General features: G+C 35.7%; 1 protein-coding gene across 1 annotated transcript in view; it reads right to left on the bottom strand.

The window, feature by feature from the left end:
• The window catches only part of ADGRA3 (adhesion G protein-coupled receptor A3), a 54,868-nt gene that overhangs the window by 18,584 nt on the left and 13,794 nt on the right, over window positions 1–22,490 (bottom strand). Inside the window, exons 2-9 of the mRNA XM_071432617.1 lie at window positions 21,291–21,362; window positions 13,622–13,693; window positions 11,694–11,765; window positions 10,711–10,782; window positions 9,146–9,306; window positions 8,044–8,257; window positions 6,956–7,120; window positions 492–693 (exon numbers count right to left, since the gene is read on the bottom strand). Coding sequence (XP_071288718.1) covers window positions 492–693; window positions 6,956–7,120; window positions 8,044–8,257; window positions 9,146–9,306; window positions 10,711–10,782; window positions 11,694–11,765; window positions 13,622–13,693; window positions 21,291–21,362 — 1,030 coding nt within the window. The remainder of the gene's footprint in view (window positions 1–491; window positions 694–6,955; window positions 7,121–8,043; window positions 8,258–9,145; window positions 9,307–10,710; window positions 10,783–11,693; window positions 11,766–13,621; window positions 13,694–21,290; window positions 21,363–22,490) is intronic.

Here is a 22,490-nt window from a genome sequence, read left to right as displayed (position 1 = left end):
TAAGTACTACCAGATAAAGAAGCCTAGTTATTACTTACTACTTTCACTAGTTAACCCTTATCAATCACACCAAATCTACCAAAGGTTTACAGTAACAAAGGGAGAGCAGAGATTGACTACTCTCTACCACTATAATGAAAAGAGCTGTTCTCATTAGGGATTAAGCCTGCCTTGTTACTTTATAGCACGTGGGCATAGCAGGGCATCCAGCTGACTAAAATAATCATGACAAGCCATTCTCTCAAGCTTTAGATAAGTACAAAGAATAAAATCTTCCTTGCACTTTCAATCTAGGGCATTCAAAACAGATACTAAACCAAGCTTTTAACCTAAACCTACAAGTTTCAGTATTGTACTCAGAGGCATGTGTCCACCATAACCTATCTAGACCACCAGTATTTCCAGCTTGGAGAAGATAAAGGGTCTTCTGAGTTTTTATTTTCATTAATCAGGTTTTCATAATTTGGTTTTTACAGAAATGCACAAATTACCTGATTGAACATATAAAGAACTCGAGTCACATCATTTGCATACTGGCACCTGGAGTAGTCCTCGTCTGCCCAGTACCCTCCCCTGTCGCATCTGCGCCAGGCTCTTCTCTCATCTTGGGAGTTGCCAGGATAAATCCCACTGCCAGCAGAGTAACGTGTACACAGCAGGTATGCTGTGATGCCTGCCAATGTTCTGGGCCACCTGGGGAGTCAAAAGGGAAAAAAAACCCTCACATTTAGACAAATTTACATGACAAGCAAATAAAAGGATTAAGCACTACAACATGAAATAAAGAGACACTCAAAACTAAGCATCTCTAAACTATTTAAAGGGCCACCTTGGCTCATCTTCAGCATTTTCAAGCTGTTCATATTTCTGTCTATTAACAAAATGAGTTCTAATGCTAGTATGCTTTTTTGAATTATTTCATGAGGTTTCAGGTGGAGAGAAGAAGGTGCTTATAAAACAACTAAAAATAATTTACAATTTTTTGATAAAAACCCTTACATCTGTAATACTCTGATCATTCATTAGAGCAGAACTGATCCAAGGAAAAAAATAAGAATAGAAGAAAACCATGCCTGAATTAAGGTGCAATGCTGAGCAGACAGAAGGGACAAGGACAAGGAATGGCAATCAGTCTGCCTGCCCCTGCTTCTGGCTCTCTACCCTGTTATATGCATAAGCTTATATGCATAAGTGCTATTTTATTATTCAGAGCACTAATTTTTAAACTTTAGAAGTAAAAAAGAATACATACCTAAATTGCAGAATGCTCAGTATCTCAAATTTAACAATCCAACATGTAAGGTTTAACTAAAACTGAGAGCAAGTGGGCATCACTGATTCATTCCAGGCTTTCTGTAGTCTCATTATGTCAAGCTCCTTTAAGAGTCTTTAGAGTTAACATAGCTTTTCTAAATTTTAAGTATTTCAGAGGGCCTTGTACAAAGTAGTTGAGTCCAAAAATTGGAACTGGTCAAACAAAAAGATTTAGTAGATTACACTGATTTTAAAGTTTGCTTTTATATCTGGACTGCATTATAGTAAACGGCTGTTTATTCACTACTATCATCTAAATTAAGAAATGCTAAGAACATATTGATATTTGAAAAAAAAAATTGTCTGTTGTCTGCAGGAAGATGAAGTAAACACCTTGAAAGATGTTCCACTTCCAGGAAATTAAAAATTTAAGTTATATTGCCAACACAAAGAAACTGAAGAAGTCAGTTTCTCTTACTGAAGATGCTAGAATTTATCACAGTTCTTCTTTCTGAGAGAAGATAATTAACTCCAGGGATGGACTAAGGCAAAAAACTACACTTCTCAATTATATTAAGTGATAGAAGATAGTAACCTTTTAGGGTATACTAGAAGTCTTCTTGATCTTAAATTCCCATTTATTCTTAATTAAATCATACAGAATAATTAACATGTAACAGTAATATGTTCAGTAATGGAAGAGAGACACTTAGTTCAGGCCATTTTGACCATTACTTAAGTTTGGGCAAGAAGTAGCAAAAAGATAGTTGCTGGTGGCATCCCAGTATTACACAGGTCACTGCAACAACCATAAAAGAATTCTCAGTCAGTAAGAGAACTAATGCAAAAGACTAGATGATAAATACAACAAACTAAACTAGGAAACAAGGACTTAAATTTAACTACCTTTTGTAACAGCTTTGACATTACAGATCAGCTCTCCATATTGAAGTGACAATTTCATTAAGAAATGGAGATTGTTATTATGGTCATTTCTAGACTATTTGAATACTGGAAGAGACAGAAGATTATTTGAGTATCCAGCAGAGCTTCATCCAGCCCAGCAAATATTAATTCACACACACTCAGAGCCTCAGCAGCCACTTGAAGAAAGTAAGAGAAATGTCACCATCAACCAATACCGGAAAGGAAAACTTATACCAGATTTGGTGACAATGGAGGTAGTTAAAAGAAAGAAGAACAAAATTTAAAAATAATTAGCACAGATTTTAAATGCCTGGAATCATATTGAGGTATTTCAGAGAATGTAAATTAATTGAAAGAACAGATATAGATTTTGCAATGATAGCAAAAGGATTTTTACACCTTTTCAACTGCAAAAAAGGAAAAAGAAAGGACAAAAATCTTCCTCAGAAAGAATTTCAACAGTATAGTTGTGAATTGCCACAATTCCAGTAGTAACCTTAAGTGCAATGTTACATGCACCTCAGCAAGGTAAAATATCAGACTGGATCATGTCTGGCCAACTCCGCTCAGGGAGAGAGCAAGTTATGCATCTGCTGGGAAGGGAGGGAGGGAGGGAGGGACAGCAGGATACAATACATGTACACTTATCCAAGTCACTGAAATGTCAGTAGCAACAAATTGAAATAAACTCTGATTCAACACAGACTGGAAAAGCAAGTACAAAGATGAAATACTTCTGTGCTCCCAATTTTTATGTATTTATAATAAGCCTTCAGAGAACCAAGCCAAAAAGAAAACAGGCAGATGAGGACAACTAATAAATCAGCTGGCACAGCTGTTACAAGACATGCAGGCCCACAAATACCTTGCATAATACACTCAAACCTCCACTTCTAGAATGCAAAGTCAGGTTTCCAGAAACACTGCCACTGGAGTACCTAAACATAATTTCCAAAATCATTTATCAATGCTGAAATTTTTATATTAAGTTTCGACATCAAAGATGCCACTTTGAAAGGGGTATTTGTCTGTCTTTACAGTTTTCTAGAAGTTGTATTTTTCCAAAGCATTTTCAGTAGAAGTGTGGTCAGCTCAGTTTTCACTGAATGTATCACCTTACAGACTGAGCATCACATGGCCTTGGAATAATTTAAATTCTGTGGTCCTGACAGAGGTTTTATGACACAACCTCCAAGAAAAATATTTTAACTTAAATATGGCACATGCTGTTCCTTTTCTCACTATTCACATCTAGTGTTAAAGAAGTAGAAAAAGACAAAACAGAGTTTCTCTCTGGTTTCTCAGACTAGGACTCAAATGTAAAACAGGTTTTTCAGGAGAGTTTTAATTACTATGCTTTTAAACAAGTAATATCTCTAAGCTATATACGTATCTTCTAGAACTTCTATAGCCATCAAACAGAAAAAAAGTGAGAACACTACTTCAAAGGTTATTAGATTATCACAAGGTTATTTGCCTTTTCTCCCTCTTCTTATCTCCACTTTTCCTATTTTTATTACCACTCTCTTTCATTATTGTCCTTTCATTCTCCCTGAGTTTACTTTGCATTCATGTCCCTACACAGGATTTTATCATCTTTTGCCATGATCTTCTCAAAAGAATACAAGCAATACCAGGTAGCCTTATAGTCTACACTCCCTTTAGAACAAATTTAGATATGTACAGAAACATTTTACTGTTAAGACTAATGTATTATTTGTATAATGATTTAGAAAGCTTTCTACTAAACCAGACATAAAAAGGACAATTTAAAACTCAACAGCTCTGGGCCATAATCTCACATCACAAAAACAATACAAATGCACAGCACCATGGAGAGAAACACTTTCAAACCACAGCATCTCTTAGCCTCTTTCCTCTCCCACACACAAAACCCCTTGCACAGGTACAAGTTTCTTTGCAGCCCAGTGGTGAATGAGAGAGGGGAACTGATTTTAGCTTTAACTACATTTCCCTTATTCCCTAGTTTTGCTAAATGAATGTTAAGCTGTACCATTCTCAGTCATGAACTGTTTCTTCCCAATACCTGCATGACATGAGCTAAAGAGTCATTCTCCAGTTTCCATGAAGGAAAGGAGGACATCCTTCCAGCAGAGCTCAAAAGGTGATTAATTCTTACCATGCAAACAAAGGCCACGTAAATTTGTATTCTTAATTTCTTGTGAGTCAAAGCTTGAATATCTTTCACAGTTCACCCAACTGCTAGCAGAAGTGCCAATCTGGGCTGTATTAACACTCTTATTTCATTACTCTGTATAATTAGGTGCTCAAAATTTATCACATATACATGAGTGTAGACAGCTGTGGGGGAAAAGATGGTTCATTTACGTTTAAGCACTTAATTTCATTTCAGAGGGGGAAAAAAAAGGCAGACCATGACATTATAAAAGAATCCTTTCTTTCATACATATTAATTCTGTTTTGAAAGCATTAGTTTCTTACATGAACAGTAACTTGCAGTTACAAAGTTACAATGAGTTTTTATATCATAATTTCATTAGCTAACAGATAGTCCAGTCTCTTTTTATTACATCTTAGTAAACCTCTAAATTCAGCATGATAATTACAGTTTTAAAATATATTACACCCAATGAGCAACACTGTTCAAAAACATAATTCTTATATTTAAAAAATAATTCTATCAACTACCAGCATAAAATCATGCTAAGAACAACAGTTAAAATACTTCCACTTCAGTAAATCCTTTAACATGCAAACTGTATTTTCAATTTAATCATTGCAAAATACTCAGGGAGTTTATCTGAGTAAGACTTAGAATATTTAAATTAAAGAAAACATATTCCAGGATGGAGTTTCTGCCTAACCTTTGCAAACTATGCTGAACTAACACCAAGCCAAAGACATTGAAAACAAACACCCTCCTTTGCTACTCTTTGCTATCCCATCTCTGCAGGGATAAAAATCTAGATGCCAGTTTTGAAACACCATCCAAGCTAAAATGACTAACCAGTTCCAACTAAAAAAACCTATAAAATCAAATACACCTAGGATCATTTACAGCCATCTGCTCAGAACCATTTTCTCACTAGTCAAAGCCTTATTTCCATATGCTCTCAAAGGTGAAAAATTACTCTTTATTATTATCTACCCTAGCTACAAGAGGAAGTCTGTTATAGTAAACCCAGACACAGTGAACTTTTTGATAAGCTGAACATTTCCTGAAATCTTATTTCTTTCTACTGAATTCCAGAGGGGGTAAATCCTATTACACTGAACAGTCACTGAACAGCACAGGTTAATTTAATGGAAAACACTTTGAAATGAGCCTTTACCATCTGTTTTCACCTCTAATGGCAAATCAAAGAAGAACAATTCACACTAGTATCATAAAAAAATGCATAAGTGATTTAAATAGATGTGTTCTTTGATGAATACAACCTGTGTCTGTTTGACTTTTTTCGCCTTTTATCTAATGCAGGAAGTTCTCCTTTTCTAATGTAATGCTGCAGTTGAAACCACCACAGTGTAAAAAGACAACATGCACAAAGTTACTTATCTAAATAATTCCTTACAATGTGAAAGTGAACTTCTTTAGTAATTCTAAATTGCCTCTGTACAGCAAGTGATCTTAACACTAATTCCCTTACTAATGAGGGAATACTCAACACTTCTCAAATTGTCCAAGTGATGAACATAAAGGAGATCAGCTTGGAAATAATGCTCTCAGACAGGACTTTAAGTGATTTTTTGCTACAGCTGGAGGTCTTCTGCAGATGAAAGCTCGTTTTTCCCTCCCCCCAAAAACTATGTCCCTGCAACGTGGTTGACCTTACTTTCCATTTCTTAATATAAAAAATACATGGTCTTAGATCAGCTATATACAAAGAGCATGACTTTAAAAACTCTAATGCACACAGGGAAAGGAAAAGTTTCTAACTGTAAACAAAAGACCAGCAGAAAATCAACACAGACAAGCAGCATAAGAAAAGTGAAATGAGTGGATAAAAGCAGTTTATACAGCATTAAGAAACCCTATGCACCATAGTGAACACAATGCTATTGCAGACACTAATTCTCAGTAGGAACTACTGCAAGGAGGTAAAACACAGAGTAGTCATAAAGGGAATTACCTTACATATAGAGAATCTATACAGAAGCTATCTGTTACAGCTGGCACCTCCAGGAGTAACGTGTTGTTAGAGTGACCAGCAGCAGAAAGATCAGAAAAGGGAAAACAGGTGAAGAGATAAGAACAAAAGATAAAATACTCTGCAACACTCAACACAATGGAATATCACAGCTACCACTAGAGTCCCAACAATCATTAAAAGCAAGCAGCACCTCTCTTATCGTTTGATACTCATAGGGGGGAAAAAGATCCAAATTATGCTGCATATTTCTTAAATATTTGTATATTTTACCATATAGGAGCAGAAGGCTTTTAAAAAGAGAATGATAACCTGGCAGAAATCCCCCTGTCAGTATGTGGTATAACTTGATCTTAGAGGTAATCTACAGAGCTTTAATGATTTAAATAACTTCATTTATATATTTCAAGTATCCTAGGTTAGTTTCAGTATCTTTCAAGGATGTGTTACCTTGGCTCAGAGTTTAACATCAGTATACTTTCTTGCGCTTCTGTCGACACCCAGTAATTCACAACAGATAAAAATCTGTTACACACCATTTACAAGCAAACATCCACATGGGCGCCTCTAATGCATAAAATCTTAGTTAGAAGCTAAATTAAAGAGACTTTTTTTACTCAGAAAAAAAACCTGAGGTTACTAACCTGAAATCCCCTTTATTGTTCACAACCCTCTCTGGAGGGCAGTACTGTGCAGAACTTTCTAACACCACAATGTCTACTGTTCTTGTGTTATTCCCACGTCTGGTTTGTACATGACAACCCCAGTTTCCCGTGGAGCCAGCCTGAATGTTCGAGATTGTCAGTGCACTGAAAAGATAAAATAAAAGAATAAATCAAAACAGTCTTGCAATAACATTTATGTAAGCTTTTACCAAAAGATGAATTAAGTACAGAAAGACAATGGAAGAAAAATCAAATTACATACAGCCATGAGTGATCTTATAAAACCAGAGCTATTTACATCTCAAAGTACTGTAATTAACAGAGAAGTATTTATTATTCTTCGGGCTTTTAGTTTTGCCAAGCTAGGAAACAAAAAGAACAGCCATAGGAAAACGTCCTAACATTTCAGAAAGAAGAGAGAAGTCCAAATTCCTCAAGTGTTATCATTACTATTCAAGACAAAGTTTTTTAGTTGTTTAGAAAGGCCAAACTAAAGTAAATTCCGAAATGCATAATTTGTTATAAACATTGACGCTTTAATTTACCAATACAATTACAGGATATATAGCCACTTGGTAGATGCTGAATAAGTCAACAATCTGCTGCAGGCAGAACAAATTACACTTTTAGATCTCTGCTGGAGAACAATATTAACAACTGTGGTGTGCTCAAAAGGAAAAGTAAAGAATCTATGAGCAATTCAGTTAAATGCCTTGTTTCCAACATTTTTGTAATTTTACATTCCATGAAAAAAAAAGGTATCCTACCACAAACATATTTTAAATTAATACATTGGGTGAAACTTGCAGAAAATTAAAACTCAACTGCAACTTCCTCTAGCTAATCCTATTTTAAGCATGTAGGTTTGATCTACCAAATCTCTAGACCCCCTCCGTCCAACTTTATTGTTAATAAGAGATGTGGGAAGATTACTTCCCTACTAGAGATGTTTCTGTGTACATGTTCCCTCAGTGAGGATATGAGAGGGCCTTACTGTTATGGTAACAGTCACTAAATCAGAGCAGAAAGTAAGAAGAAGAAAATAAATTTTCTCACTATGGATTCACCTTGCAATCAATGAGCAGTTATGAATCATGTTTTTTTCAACAAAAATACCCTGGGACTCATCAGTTTCCACTATCTTCCCATCCTGATACCACAAGACTTGCATGTCTTGATCAATATATGAAGCCATACATTGGAAGGGCAGACTGTCTCCTTCAAAGACCACCTGACGATGAGATGGAGTCATATAGAAAGACGGTAATTCAAGTGGTGGTTCTAGAATTCAAGACATAAAACCACAATTAGCAGCAAGAATCTGTTATAGACCTAATTTTCAAAAGAGGAGATAGATACACTAAATGAGTATCAATTATTTATATATCAATATGAAGTTGCATCGGCCAAGAGGCATATAAAAACTACATTTACTGCATTGGATATTGAAAAATACAAATTATCATTATATTCTTTTTCAAAATGTGTATTTCTTTAATGTAATATATTTCAGGACTCTTTTGTTAACCCCTATCTAAAAGAGTGGAAAACACAAATTTGAAGGAAAAATTCAATTATGCATTTTGTTTTTTCCCAGTTTTTCACCTGGACTTCAAAATCACAGTAACATATGAGTTTTTATTTTTACAGTTGGAATAATTCCAATATAAAAAAAAGTTAAGGAAGTCGGTCACAGTTTTGACACAAAAAGAAGACTAATCAAGAACAGAATCACCACACAGGAAAGCAACTCATAAAATGAAGATCTTTTAACTTTAGAAATTTGGGGTTAGAATAATTGATGTATCTGAAATCACACAGCTAGACCTACGAAAGAAATTATCAGTTTCTGATTCCTCTTGTGACATTTAGGTAAAGATCTCTGAAAAATACAGATTAGCTGGAAAAAGGAGTTTATCAAGAGAGCTACTTATCCTTAGTTTCTACAAACTAACATCCACCATCATCAATTTATTTATTACTCATTTCCAAATGCAAGCAATAATGAATCACAACTCAAGATCAACCTTTGAAAAGGAATTTGTTATTATCACTGTTATTCAACTCTTGAATATTAGGGAAATGAAATAAAGCGAAAAACTCGGCTCAGTAATATTAGCAGAACATGAATGCATTAGAAAACAAATACCAGTTGCCTGCAGTGCTTACCACAGGTGAGAAGCTCCTGCTTAACACCAGTCACTGTCTGTGACTGAAGTGACTTGGGATAGGCACACTTAGTCTCACGTACAGTTATGTTTCTTTCCTTTAACCACTGATGCATCCACAGTATGTTGCAATCACAAAGAAGGTAATCAGTTTGAAATTCTCTGCAACAAAACACAGGCATTTACAGTGACACACTGCAGAATTCCAAGGTCTGAAAGCTTAACTTTAACAGTTGTGCCACGCCTCTCATTGTCAACAGGAAAGCAACAAGCAAAGTCCAGACTACAGTGGATTTGCCTACCTCTACCTACAGGAAGTTACTCTATCCCTCTGCAAGCTGTACTCTGAGAACAAAAGGACATACTCCCTCAGAAAAGGAATCCTCTCTATAAATATGAGGAATATCTAATATTAGTACATGAAAATAATACTAGTAATTTCTTCCATGGAAAGTGTTCATGCTACTTCAAGTGAGCAATAAGAAAGAACTGCTTGAATGTGCTCCGTCATAACCTAAGACGACACTTAATTGCTTCAATGTAGTGATCAAATGCTTTAGCAGTAAAATCAACTGAAATAAAAATAGCTCTCAACTATTTCTCTTTTCAGAAGCACTATTCACACAATTTCATTCTGCTTTACATGAAAATCATAAGGCTTTTAATTGACTCAGTCTTCTCTATATAATTCAGTACTTTCTAGTAAAAAGACATACTAAATCCCCTATAGATGTCAGCTGAAGTCAGCTAAATTAAGGGATTAATTAATTTTATCTGTTCAGAAATTAATATTTTATCTGTTTAGAAACAGGTAAAAATGTAGCAAAACATATGGCTATGTCTACACTGGTTTTTACCTCTAGTGAAAACATTTTCTTTCTCTTTTTGCAGATGTCTAGAGGATAACACATCACAGGCAGAACACTACAAACACTAAATCAACATTCCTATGAAACCCCATTTGGTGGTTGCTCACATTAATTCCTCCAGATCAGCCACTATTTTAATAATAATGAGTTATATCCAGGTTCTCTTGTCATTTCTGTGGTGTTGTTGAATAGCAACCTTTATGCAGACAACTAAAATATCAGGAACACCACCTTATGAACAATTAAAGGGAGGAAGGGAGGGAAAGAAACATTCTCCTTTATAAATATAAACAAGAAATTAACTCAGTGTCAAACTCAGAAACCAAAGCTTTTGATTAAGTCCCAGAACAGTGAACCAACTGTCATAATTACCAGGAAAAAGCATAAGCTAGTCATCAGCACTTTTTTAAATTTACTTTCTTTCTTACACAAGTTTACAACTCATGAAACCAAGAGAGAGCAAAGGAACATGAGGCTGATATTTACCCATTGTTATGTGTAACAACACTATACTGCTCATCAAGGACTAAGATCTTGCTCAGAAGTATTTGGTTCTTTTGCTATAAAGGTGTAAAATGCTATTTATTTACTATAAATTAATAAATGATACATATAGAATAAAACTTTTGGAAGCCCAGATGAGAAAATGGCTTTGTTTTTTCAGAATAATGTAGGACGAGATGCAGCAAGTACTTACAGAGACTTTAGTGAACCAAGATGATCAAATGTTCCCTGTGTAAGTGTAGAAAACAGATTTCCAGAAAGATTCCTGAGAAATAAAAGTATGTTCATGATTTGAATTCATCCTCAGATAAATGACATGTGAAATAAAAAAAAACTTGTCTTCAATAAAACTCTATGTTTAAAAGTTACAAGGTACTATTACGACACTGTAATTAGTTCACAAGACTATAAGAATAATAATAGACTAGCAATAGGCTCTCTCAATAGCCTAGCAAAAATCTCCAAATAAACTGTTCTTTAATACTCTTGGTTTAGGTGAAGAATTTTTAAGATTGGAAAAAAAGTAAATGCAGAGACTTTACTTTTATTTAAAGCATCAACTGGCAGATGTTGAGCACAGATTTCAAGAAGTGTAAAATTAATTTTGTTGTTCACAGTGAACTGCTGTCTTCCTATTAACATGCTCTAAGAAGCATGTTCAATCTATCAGAATGCTTTTTTAAAATATTATCCATAACACTTTCTATATATAAGTGAAAGCACTGTATGTAAGAAACTAACAACCAGGGCAAAGAAATATTTCACAATCTTACATGTTATCCTCTTAAAGTAAATGAAGGACTTCAAAACATGCAAGACTGCCACTAAAACAGACTGACAGCAATGCCACTGTAGAAGGCATGGATACTGAAAGAGTCAACACGGCTGAAATATTTTTTTAAAGAAAATATTTTGTACAGTCTCCGAGTCTCCATCCCAGCTACACATTCTAAGAAACTGGAAAACAGCTGCAAGGCCAATAGATCACTGAATAGCCTGGTTTGGGTTGGCCCCAGCACTTGTTTTTAAGCTTGCTACTGAGTCACAAACCACAACCATAGGCATTGGCTGTCTTTCAAGAGCACACTTAAATAAACTACTCCCCTTGAAACAAAGAAGGTTAACTTACACAAGGCTAAAACTTAAGTGTATTTATGTAAAACAAATTATACTTACAATCTAATAAGGTTTACAAGTCCTCTAAATATATCTGCATTCAGGCAGCTTATTCGGTTATTAGTTAAGTCTCTATAAATAGAAAAAAGGAAAAATTGGAACAACTGGTTTATTTCCAAATGACATACAGTCTGCTAATAGAAGCATTTGAACAAAAATTCATGTAACACATTGCACCACATGCATATTTGGTCTTTCTCAGGAAAACCCAGAAGGTACTGCTATATGGGTGTCTACACATGCACACAGACTCCTTAATCCATCTCTTAACTAATTATAATTTGTCCATATACAATTGAACAAGTCTAGACTTACCAATAAATTCCCTTAAACAGGCTTGGCTTACATCCCTACCTAGTAAATTTTCGTATTTGTGTAGTATTTATATATGTGTGTGTATAAATATATATATACACACACAGGGAGAGTACCTCACTTGATTTTTAACATGTCAGAGACCTATAATAGTGCATTTATTATACATAAGACCATTTCTAGAATTATACTTCAATAAATACTTAAAAGTTATATATTTTTCAGTATAGATCCTGAAACAAATGACCAAAAATTCTTAAAGTAATAAAAATTAAGCTTGCAAGTAATAATGATCCAGAATTAGTCCTTCAGTTTTACTTTTAAGGTTTTCAGAAGTGCAATTACCAACATACTTTCCTTTTAAGTGAGACAGATCATCTGATCAGTTATAAATTAACATATATACTCTAAAAATTTAAGAAAGAAACAGGGCAGGGGAGGTAGTACCAAAAATCACTAGCACTTAAAAGGTGTAACAATATTACAAAAATCTGAAGAGTGTTTAAAAAAAGAAAAAAAAATAATGCTGAGTTTTTATTTTTCAAGTTTGATCTGGTACAGAACTTTCACAGCCAACACATAAATCTCCCAAAAATATGTTAATGGGAATGTTGGCAAAACCTTATATAAAGCAGCATAAATAGTACTGTAACTTCAGTGTAGTATTAATAGCAACTCTATGTTCCACTGTGACCTTTGGAAAATAAAAATCACGAGTTTAACATTCAACAAAACAAGACTTGATGGAATCAAAGCTCTGAAAAAGTCCACCCAGAGAGGTTTCAAGCCACTCAAGTACAAAAAAAAAGGAATACAAGCAACTGTCAGAACAAGGGAGGCTGCCAAGCCACAAGCAGCGGATGTTCTTCAGTCACAAGGCTGAAAGCAGACTTTGTTTTATACATGCGTGTATGTAATATAAAAAACATGTATGTTTACAAAAATTCAGAATTTTAGAAGCATATAATAATCTATTTAGGCGGGTGGAGGGAAACAGAAATATATATAGCTTATTTAGCAAGTTTGTAAAAGTAGAAAAAGCAATTTGTAACAGAACACATAGGAATGTAACTTGTTAGGTAGAAACAACTTGTAACAGAACACAAGAATATAGTTGCTAGGTAAAGGCCATAAAGCCAAGATATATATTGTGAAAACTCAGTAAAGCAAGACTCAAGTATCATAGAAAACCGATAAAGCAGAACCTTTTACTTAAGGAGCCAGCAAAAACCAGGCTCCTGGCCAGGACAAACTGACCTGAGAGTCAGCCAAACCTCCACTGTGCCTGCCCAAAGATGAGGTCAAAAAGCAACACCTGAGAAAGACCTCTTACTTCACCAAGAAGGCCCTGGCCCACGACCACCAGAGAAGACTAATTATAGCATGAAGAGCAAAGAGGTGGAGAATGGGCAGGGAATGGGCAGACAGGGAGGTGTCAGCTTGTGGGATCAATGTGTAGTTAAATCTGGCACCTGTCTCACCAGGTACATATATATATTCAACTTTTTATATATAATAACGTTGCTGTCTAAACTTCCAGAAGCTAAGACTTGCTCTCCCTGAGAAGTTTTTATTTGTTTTGTTTAAACTGACTAGCTAGATATACTACTTACAGTCTTTTCAAAGATGAAAGTCCCAGAAAAGCTCCAGGATCTATGGTACTAATAAGATTGTTCTTAAGATCCCTGTGGAGAATTAAGACACAGCATTTACCAAAAATTACACTTTAAAACAGAGATATTTGTAAAGATACATGTAACTTGTCTCAATTTGCTTGAGAACCTCAAAAAACCCCCACCCAAACCAAACTGCCCCCCCTTCCCGCAAACAACCCAAAAACCAACGAAATCACCCCCCAAAAATACTCAGAACAAAACACCAAGCAAAAAACTCAACAACACATTTTTACTTTCTCCAATACAGCATTTTTCAAGATTGGAAAAATCTGTATTTTACCTACAAGGAAGAACAGAAACAGCACATGTATTCCATTAAAAATTCTATCAGTTTGCATCACATGAAATGATATAGCCTCAAAGATACTTTGCCACATTGTGAACAGTTTACAGCTATGCAAAGACACCTGTTTATTACACAGTATGATACTGTCTAGCACATGTTGTCTTCTGTAGCCTATCCAATTTTCAATACTTCAGTAATGCCCAACATCTACCAAAAAAAGCAAAATATGATCTTAAAAATACACTCAAGACCTAACACTGAAATTTTCCACTTATGTTGCTGGCACAACAACAAAGCCCTCATTGAAAATCCCAAATACAGCTGGTGAAAAAATTTCAAAGCAAATTTCTAAATCTTTAGTTTCCAGAGACTCTAAGGAGAAATGTAAAGTAATTATTAAATTAAACTGTTTTATTAATTGTACAAGTGATATAGGAGTTGTAACTCCTAACTTGAGATATTCTGTAGATACAGCTTAATTTCAAAGGTCACAGAAAGCAGCTGATGGCACTTACACAGTTTTGAACAAACTTTATCACTGCATGAATGCTAAAATTACTTCCACCTCCCTAGTCACACTTGATTTTTACTTTAGTACTATCTGAAACTTCACAGGTGCTTATTACTATATGTAAAGTTTCTCACTCCTTGGTCATAACCAAACATTCTAGATTTGAAAAGAAAAATAGTACTTTCATTCAAAAGTAGTGATTAAATTTGCAAGAGTTGAAAAAAGATCTCCTACATCTACCACAACATTAATAATTCTGCTTGAAAGAGAACTGTACAAGAGGATTACATCTACCATCACACAGCTATACATGATTAAAAAAATAATTCATCCCAAGATTTCACAACAGAATTTCCTGCAGACAGATTAACAAATCATGGTACAACAGACAGCATCACAGCACATGGATCACACCTGAACGCTCTACCTAAACATCTGAAATACTTGAAATACGTTAAATTCACCTTGCAGTAAATTGATTTTCATATACACACTTCTCTTAACTTTATTTTCTTCCCTTGCTGTGGCAGCAGGAACTGCCAAGTACTTCCAGTGCAGTAGTACCAGGAGCATGAAGAACTGGCTCTTTAGGCATATAACATCCTGGAATACCAGATCATGGCAAATCTGAGACTAATAAAAGATATTCAACACTCATTTACCATCAATCTTTGAAGTAGGGAAGAAAAATTACACTTACTCTTCATATTTCAAATTTTTATTTAAAATTGTGTAACTCCCACTTAAAACCTCACTGTTGAAACCACTGAGGGAGAAAAACCTTCACAACATGCCTTGGAAATCCACTAGTCTAGACTATCAGGGCTCTTTGATTTCACTCCATAAATTCAAAGAGTACTCCCTGATACACCTCTTTCATAAATCCACTGCAGTGGATTCATATCAATTAATGTCCAACATGTTAAGACTTCTCAACCTGCAACTACAACAGATGGGGAGTCTGTTTGGTTGGGCTTTTTTACCCTTTGCAGTGGCAGTCCTTGGGTAGGCACTAGCTGTACATCAAGCTACCAAAAAGTATTTGCAGAGAAAATGTGTGAAACAAAAGAGATACTAAAAGATCTCAAAATTAACAATGCTGACATGTCTAGCAGCTGCTCAGAAACAGAGAAAGATGTTAATGCAACATAGGCTGGTGCAACCACCAGGACTGCAGCATGTAGGACAGTTTTTAAATGAAGAAATTACAGTAGTGTTAAACCAAAAGACTTTTATTTCTCACATAAAAGAGAGGTGGGGGAGACAACCTTACTAGAAAGTTGTGTTTGGCTTTAATGTTTTTGCTGGTTTTAACACCAATGAATACATTTATATAAACTATATTTTAGCTGTAGCAAGAGGAAATTAAGCATTTCAGATGTTGATTTTTCTTTGGCAAAGCTCAACCAACAAGATATACCTACAGACACATATTTGCCCAAATGGAAGAAAATCTCTCCAAAAGAAATGCAAAAAAGGATTTGAGTTAGGGTAACATCATTTATATTATACTAACTTTATCTTCCACCATCAAGAATCCTTCTAAAAAACAAAACAAGGAAAACAAACAAAAAACCCCAAACAAAAAAAACCCATGTCATTCCCCCCCCCACCAAAACCCAACCAACCCACCAAAAAAATGCCAAAAAACCAAACAAAAATCCCCACCCCCATAACAACACACATCACAAGCCAGGCAGTAGAGCAATCTTACACTGAGAATCTAGTAAAAGATTCTTAATTTTCTCCTAAATCTAAGTAACACCGTATATAAGGGGTTCCCCATATTTATCAGTGAAGGCCACTAACAGATGTTAGGATAGCAGAAAACCAGGTTTCAAGGGATGTTTTAAAGTCAGTCATGTATTCCAAATTCTGGCTCAAATTACAACTAAATCACGTCAACTGCTGCACTGTTACATCCAATGAAGGCCTGAAAACCTCACAGGATGCAGATTTCACCATCACACAACTCTGTTTAACCACTCTCATGACAGAAGATACTGTTGTGTCAAATTGGAACAGCCCTTTATTAAAGCCATAAATAAGTGGACAAATAGCAACTTCCCAACAAAAATTTTTTTGCACCTAATGTTCTTGTTGAGATGTAAAAAGTATCTTAATGAAAGATTACTTATATTTAAATATGGTTTGCTAGGCAAAAAATACCTTTTAATTTTATTATACTTTGTAATGAAACATTTCAGCAGCCAGTTACCTATGATTTAAAAGTGCATGTATACATAATTAAAAATTTACTGCTTTCTATCTCAGCACAATGAAGACTGTCTTCATTATTAATAAAGCATCCTGCAGTCACAAACTATGCCTATACATACATATTGATATGTATACATTATTAAGTTTTCTTCCCTACCACTGGATAAATTATCTTTTCTTCCTTAACACTACTTGAAAGTAAATGTTAGACAGCAAACATATTAGCTACCATGGACTCTTCCTGTATGAAATGCTTTTTCAAGAGGGAAATGAAGGAAGAGCAGGAGTTAAGAAATTACAGAAATAATAATTTCTGTAACAGTAATAGTTATACATTACACACATTACAAAGTCAGCCTTTCCCTTCATTGGCTCTCCATGGTGTACATTTTGTGTGGGCAAGTCAAACAAATGCTTATGACTGAATTTTTACATTTCCCAGTACCACCCAATGGGTCAGGTTGAAAGGGACTACAGTGGGTCATTGATCCAACCTCCCTGCCACATGCAGTCACCCCAGAGCACACGGAATAGGATTGCATCCAGATGGTTCTTGACTATCTCCAGTGCAGGAGGCTCCTGGGAAAGCTGTTCTATCTCCTGTCACCTGCACAGTGAAGAAGTGTTCTTCCTCATGTTCAGGTGGAACTTCTGTGCATTGGTTTCTGACTGTTGCCTCTTGTCCTGTTGCTTAGCACCACAAAAAAGAGCCTGGCTCCATCCTCCTGCCACCCTCCCTTGGGGTACTGACAGACATTGATGAGCTCCCCTCCCAGCTGTGTCTTCTCAAGGCTGAACAGGCCCAGCTCCCTCAGCCTGTCCTCACAACAGAGATGTTCCAGTCCCTTCAGCATCTTTGTCACCCTCCTCTGGGCCTGTTCCAGGAGCTCCATGTCTCTCTTGTACTGAGGAGCCCAGAACTGGACACAGAACTCCAGATGAGTTCACCAGGGCTGAGTAGAGGGGCAGGATCACCTCCCTCAGCCTGTTGGCAATGCTCTCCCTAATGCACCCCAGGGTACCACTGGCCCTCCTGGCCACAAGGACACTGCCGGCTCATGGACAATTTGTTGTCTACCAGGAGCCCAAGGTCATTCTCTACAGAGAACCTTTGCAGCAGGTCAGTGCCTGCCTGTGCTGGTGCTTGGGGCTACGCTTCCCCTGGGGCAGGATCCTTTGCACTTGCCTTTGTTGAATTTCAAATTAATATGAAAACAAAATGGACATTAAAATACTTGGCATCTTTTTGTACAGACACTTTCATTACCACTTAAGACATTTGTTAAAATTTTTGACCTGGTTATTCTTATTTGCATACTTTTTTCCTATAAGAATAGATGTAGACATAGCATAGTCATTTTCTACTCTAATTAACATACATTTTCACTTTCCAGTAAAATTAAACTTCTATTTTGGTAAATTTATCACCCTTTTTACAAAATAATGCATTAGCAAATTCACATTGTCATAAATTAACACATCTGTAAATATTATTATTTATTAAAACTATGACTTATTATGTCTACCCAGGGCTACCATTTTTAATGTTCTTGCTCATTGTTTTATTTGTTGCTTGTATGCTCCAAAACTTACACCTTTCAATAGTAACAATAGTAACACAGAAGAATTATCTGATGTGGATGAGGTCAAGTGATAACATGTTTGAGTAAAATGATAACCTGAAGTGCAACAAGTTGCCAGCTACAAATACCATGTCCCCAAATTTACTAGAAAAATTAATACAAGGACAGAAACCATTTAAAAATATCTACATTTTCATTAAAATTTTCAAGAACTGAACAGGAGAAAAAAGGTTAGTATGTTAACAGATGAATTATAAAGTTGTCAGTATTGATTAAAATTCAATCAATTATTATGCAGATACATGTTCCTGACATATTCCTCTGATTTATTGTTCTAAAGGCTTTATTTAAATATATTACAGAATCACTAGTTTGGAAGAGACCTTCAAGATCATCAAGTCCATCCCAGCCCTAACACTTCAACTAAACTATGGCACTAAGTGCCACATTCAGTATTTTTTAAAACACATCCAGGGATGGTGACTCCACCACCTCCCCAGGCAAACCATTCCAATACTTTATCATTCTTTCCATAAAAAACTTTTTCCTAATATCCAACCTAAACTTCCCTTGGTGCAGCTTGAGACTGTGTCCTCTGGTTCTTTCAGTTGACACCTAGAGAAAGAGACCAACCCCACCTGACTGCAAACACCTTTCTGGGAGTTGTAGAATGATAAGGCCACCCCTGAGTCTCCTTTTCTCCAGGCTGAACACCCCCAGCTCCCTCAGTCGTTCCTCACAGGGTTTATGTTCCCAGCCCCTCTCCAGCCTCGTTTCCTCCTCTGGACGCACTCGAGTGTCCCAACGTCCTTCCCAAACTGAGGGGCCAGAACTGGACACAGCACTCGAGGTGTGGCCTCACCAGTGCTGAGTACAAGGGAAGGATGACCTCCCTGCTCCTGCTGGCCACACTGTTCCTGATCCAGGCCAGGATGCCCTTGGCCTTCTTGGCCACCAGGGCTCACTGCTGGCTCATAACAACACATCTATAATCTCTGCCTGAAAACCACTACAGTGAAATGGCAAATGTTTTTCCTATCAAGTGTAACGTCACAAGGAATGAACAAAGAAACATGAAATGCATACTGAATCTCCCCCCTAGTAATCAGTAAAATGACAATCATCCTGTCTGAATTAACTATTTAAATACTGAGAATTTATTTCTGTTATCTCCATTTCATCTCATTAAATGTGGGGAAAGGAACTTGCCTACAAAGCACAAAACACTCATAAGGAAACAAGGGAAAGTATGAGTAGTAAGACAAAATAAAAATAAACAAAAAAATGTCAAAAAATGCAATTTTGAAGGCATGTAAGTTATTACAAGGAACATCAGGAAAATAATTTGAAACTACTTAACAATGTGAATGTTTAAAATACTTGCTGTGACCTTCAACTGTTTTTCCTTTTACTACTGATTATCTATTTAAGTCTGAAAAACTATTTTAATTACAATAGTAGTTTCTGTCCAAGGTCACAAAACATTTAAAGAGGAAAAATTTGCTGTGGTTAAATATCTATGTCTTTTAAACAAGTCTTGCATGTACAAAAGGAAAAAAAAGAGAAAATATTATCATTAATAATTAGTGTACCACACTTGTTTTTCCTCCACTTATAATGAAGACACCTGGCCATTATTAATCTTTTGTTGATGCATTAAATCCTACAATAGTGCACAATAAAGAATGTTCTCATTCTGATGAGACTACCATATCCTCTAAAACACTGCTATCCCAGCTCACTTTAAATGCTCAAACTTGATGCCAGCCTTGCTGCTTTCTTTTCCTTTTCATGAAGATATTAAAATAACCTAAAAAAACCTTACAAATGACAGGAGTTAAATGGAAGAAAGCTGCATTCTTATGATTTTAAAGAAAATTAAGATTTGGATTATTGAAGAAAACTTAAATCATTATCTCAAACTAAGTAGAGTTAAAGTATTTCCTGTCTGAAAACTGTAATGAGTTTCAACAAATAACAACCATCAGCAGATGCCTTTATTAGCTAATCAAATGCCATCACTGCTGATAACCTTGCTTTTTGGCACAGCAACTTACTTCTACAATAAAGTTCATCTGCCAGTGAAAAGATGCTTTCTTCTGGTACATGGGAGAGGGAATGGTAGAAGTGTTTGAATTTATTTAGGTCAGGTGACTGGGATTGGAGCCTTTGAGTTTTAGAGGAAGAATAAAATACTTTTAATTCCCTGAAGCCAAAAGCTGTTTGGAACTCTTCCTAGATGCTGTGAGCTGATTATGAAGCTGGCTACTTTCCCAGTCAAATGGCCTAGAAAAATCCTTATCTCTAAAGTTTATGCTTGCTCCCAGGTAGATCAACCTGCCAATCCTGACCTTCTACCAGCTGGAAAAAGGCTGACTGTAAGAGAAGCTACAATGCTGCTCCTTATCTCATAGGCAATGTATCATCTGCAAGGGAAGTGAAAACAGGAAGCAAGAGACATCCAAGCAGTTACTCCCATCAGACTCAATCCCATCCCCCTGTACCTTTGGCATATACCAAAGCTGTGAAGTAAGCAGTAAAACTCTCAAAATAAATGTCAACAACAAATCTTTAATAAATCCAGTCTCTCTTAGGGGCTCTAATACATATGCTTCTCCTGCAAATATACTTTGCAACTGTTCAATAAATGGTTTGACACTTAAGAAATTAAAGAAGTAATTTTCTTTACAACACAGTGTTTGCATAATGAAACAACCAACAAAGCAAATCCAGCCATCATAGCATTCCAGTAAAATTCCCACTGAAACTGCCCTCTCACCTGCAGGTGAGATTATCCCTTTTTTGCTGTTATGTTATTTATACTGTTGAATAATTAATTCATTCATATTAAGAGAACACTATGTTAACTCTTCAATCACAAAAAAAAGACATCAAAATAAAACACAGATCCCTTATTTAAGACATTCTGTTCTTAGAATTATTAATGAAACAAACAATATATCACTTGATTTTTAAAGTGAATATAGCTTTTCAAGAAGTACTTACAATCTTTCAAGAAGGTGTAATCCAGAGAAGGAACCGTTCTTCAACTCGGTTATTTTATTGTTACTCAAAATCCTGTAAACAAAACCAATCAAGAACAATGTATTATAAGTTTGGTAACAATTTTTTTTGCTACAGCTTACACTTCTTTTGTAACTCTTTTTGTTTAACAGCCTGTATCAAACTAGAATGCCTAGCTCATTTTCTTGGGGTGTATACAATAGCACTACTTAAATATTATGAAGGAGGAAAAAAAAGCTTTGTATGTCATCTGTTTTAAGTACCATGAAAGCTTACATGTATAACATCTGAAAGGAAGCACACCCATCTAGGATTATCCTAATATGACCCAGAAGTGGTGTAGTAGGAATTAAGCATTAAAGAACAAATCACTACATTCAACATTCTTGTCTTCTATACCCATTTTGGCTTTCCAAACTAAGCAGCATCCTGCCCTCTTCCCACTTCCTCTGCTCCCCTTTTTAGCCACACACACGTACTTCTCCCAGACTGTACTACCTTTCCCAGCCATCCTTCACACATTCATCCTATTCCTCAATGCAATCTTTTTAAAACATCTGCAAATAAGCTCAGCAAGCACTCATCTATCCTTTCTTCTAAAGGACAACACAACCACAAGTTCCTTCTTCCTTTGGAATAACTGGATCAGGTCGATCCTGCCAAGCACCCTATCCTCCAATCACAGCATCTGCACAGATCACAGCAGATCCTAATTATCCTCAAGGTAGGAATTTCTTTGTATGGCTGATATTTCCTTACTTAGAAGGACCTGCTTTCTACACAACCACATAGCTCTCTGTTGGACAAAAACTCAAACCAAAACAAAATAGCCTATTTTCCTTTTGAATCATGTCAAATTTTGGTATCTACAATACTCCTTACAAAAGAGTTCGCAGTACAACTCTCCAATCCATAAAAAATGCTTCATTTTACTTGTTCTGAAAACACCTCCTGCCAGCTTTATTAAATGTTCCCCACTCCCCACTTCTAAAAAGTGAAACACACAGTAATCAATCCACTTACCCTCTTTTTACTATGTGCCATTATGTACAAAACTAGATGTCTTTTTTCCATTTGTAAAAATCTATGTTTTACTTAATTATTCTTTACACAAAAGCCATTTGTGACACCTTAATAATTTCTGAGTTCTTTCCAGCTTTATTACACTAAAAAATTTGTGAG

The sequence above is a fragment of the Agelaius tricolor genome, unplaced genomic scaffold, assembly GCF_023055355.1.
Source record: "Agelaius tricolor isolate 1412-34295 unplaced genomic scaffold, bAgeTri1.0.p SCAF_8, whole genome shotgun sequence".
NCBI classification, from domain to species: domain Eukaryota; kingdom Metazoa; phylum Chordata; class Aves; order Passeriformes; family Icteridae; genus Agelaius; species Agelaius tricolor.
This window is presented reverse-complemented; position numbering and strand designations above follow the sequence as displayed.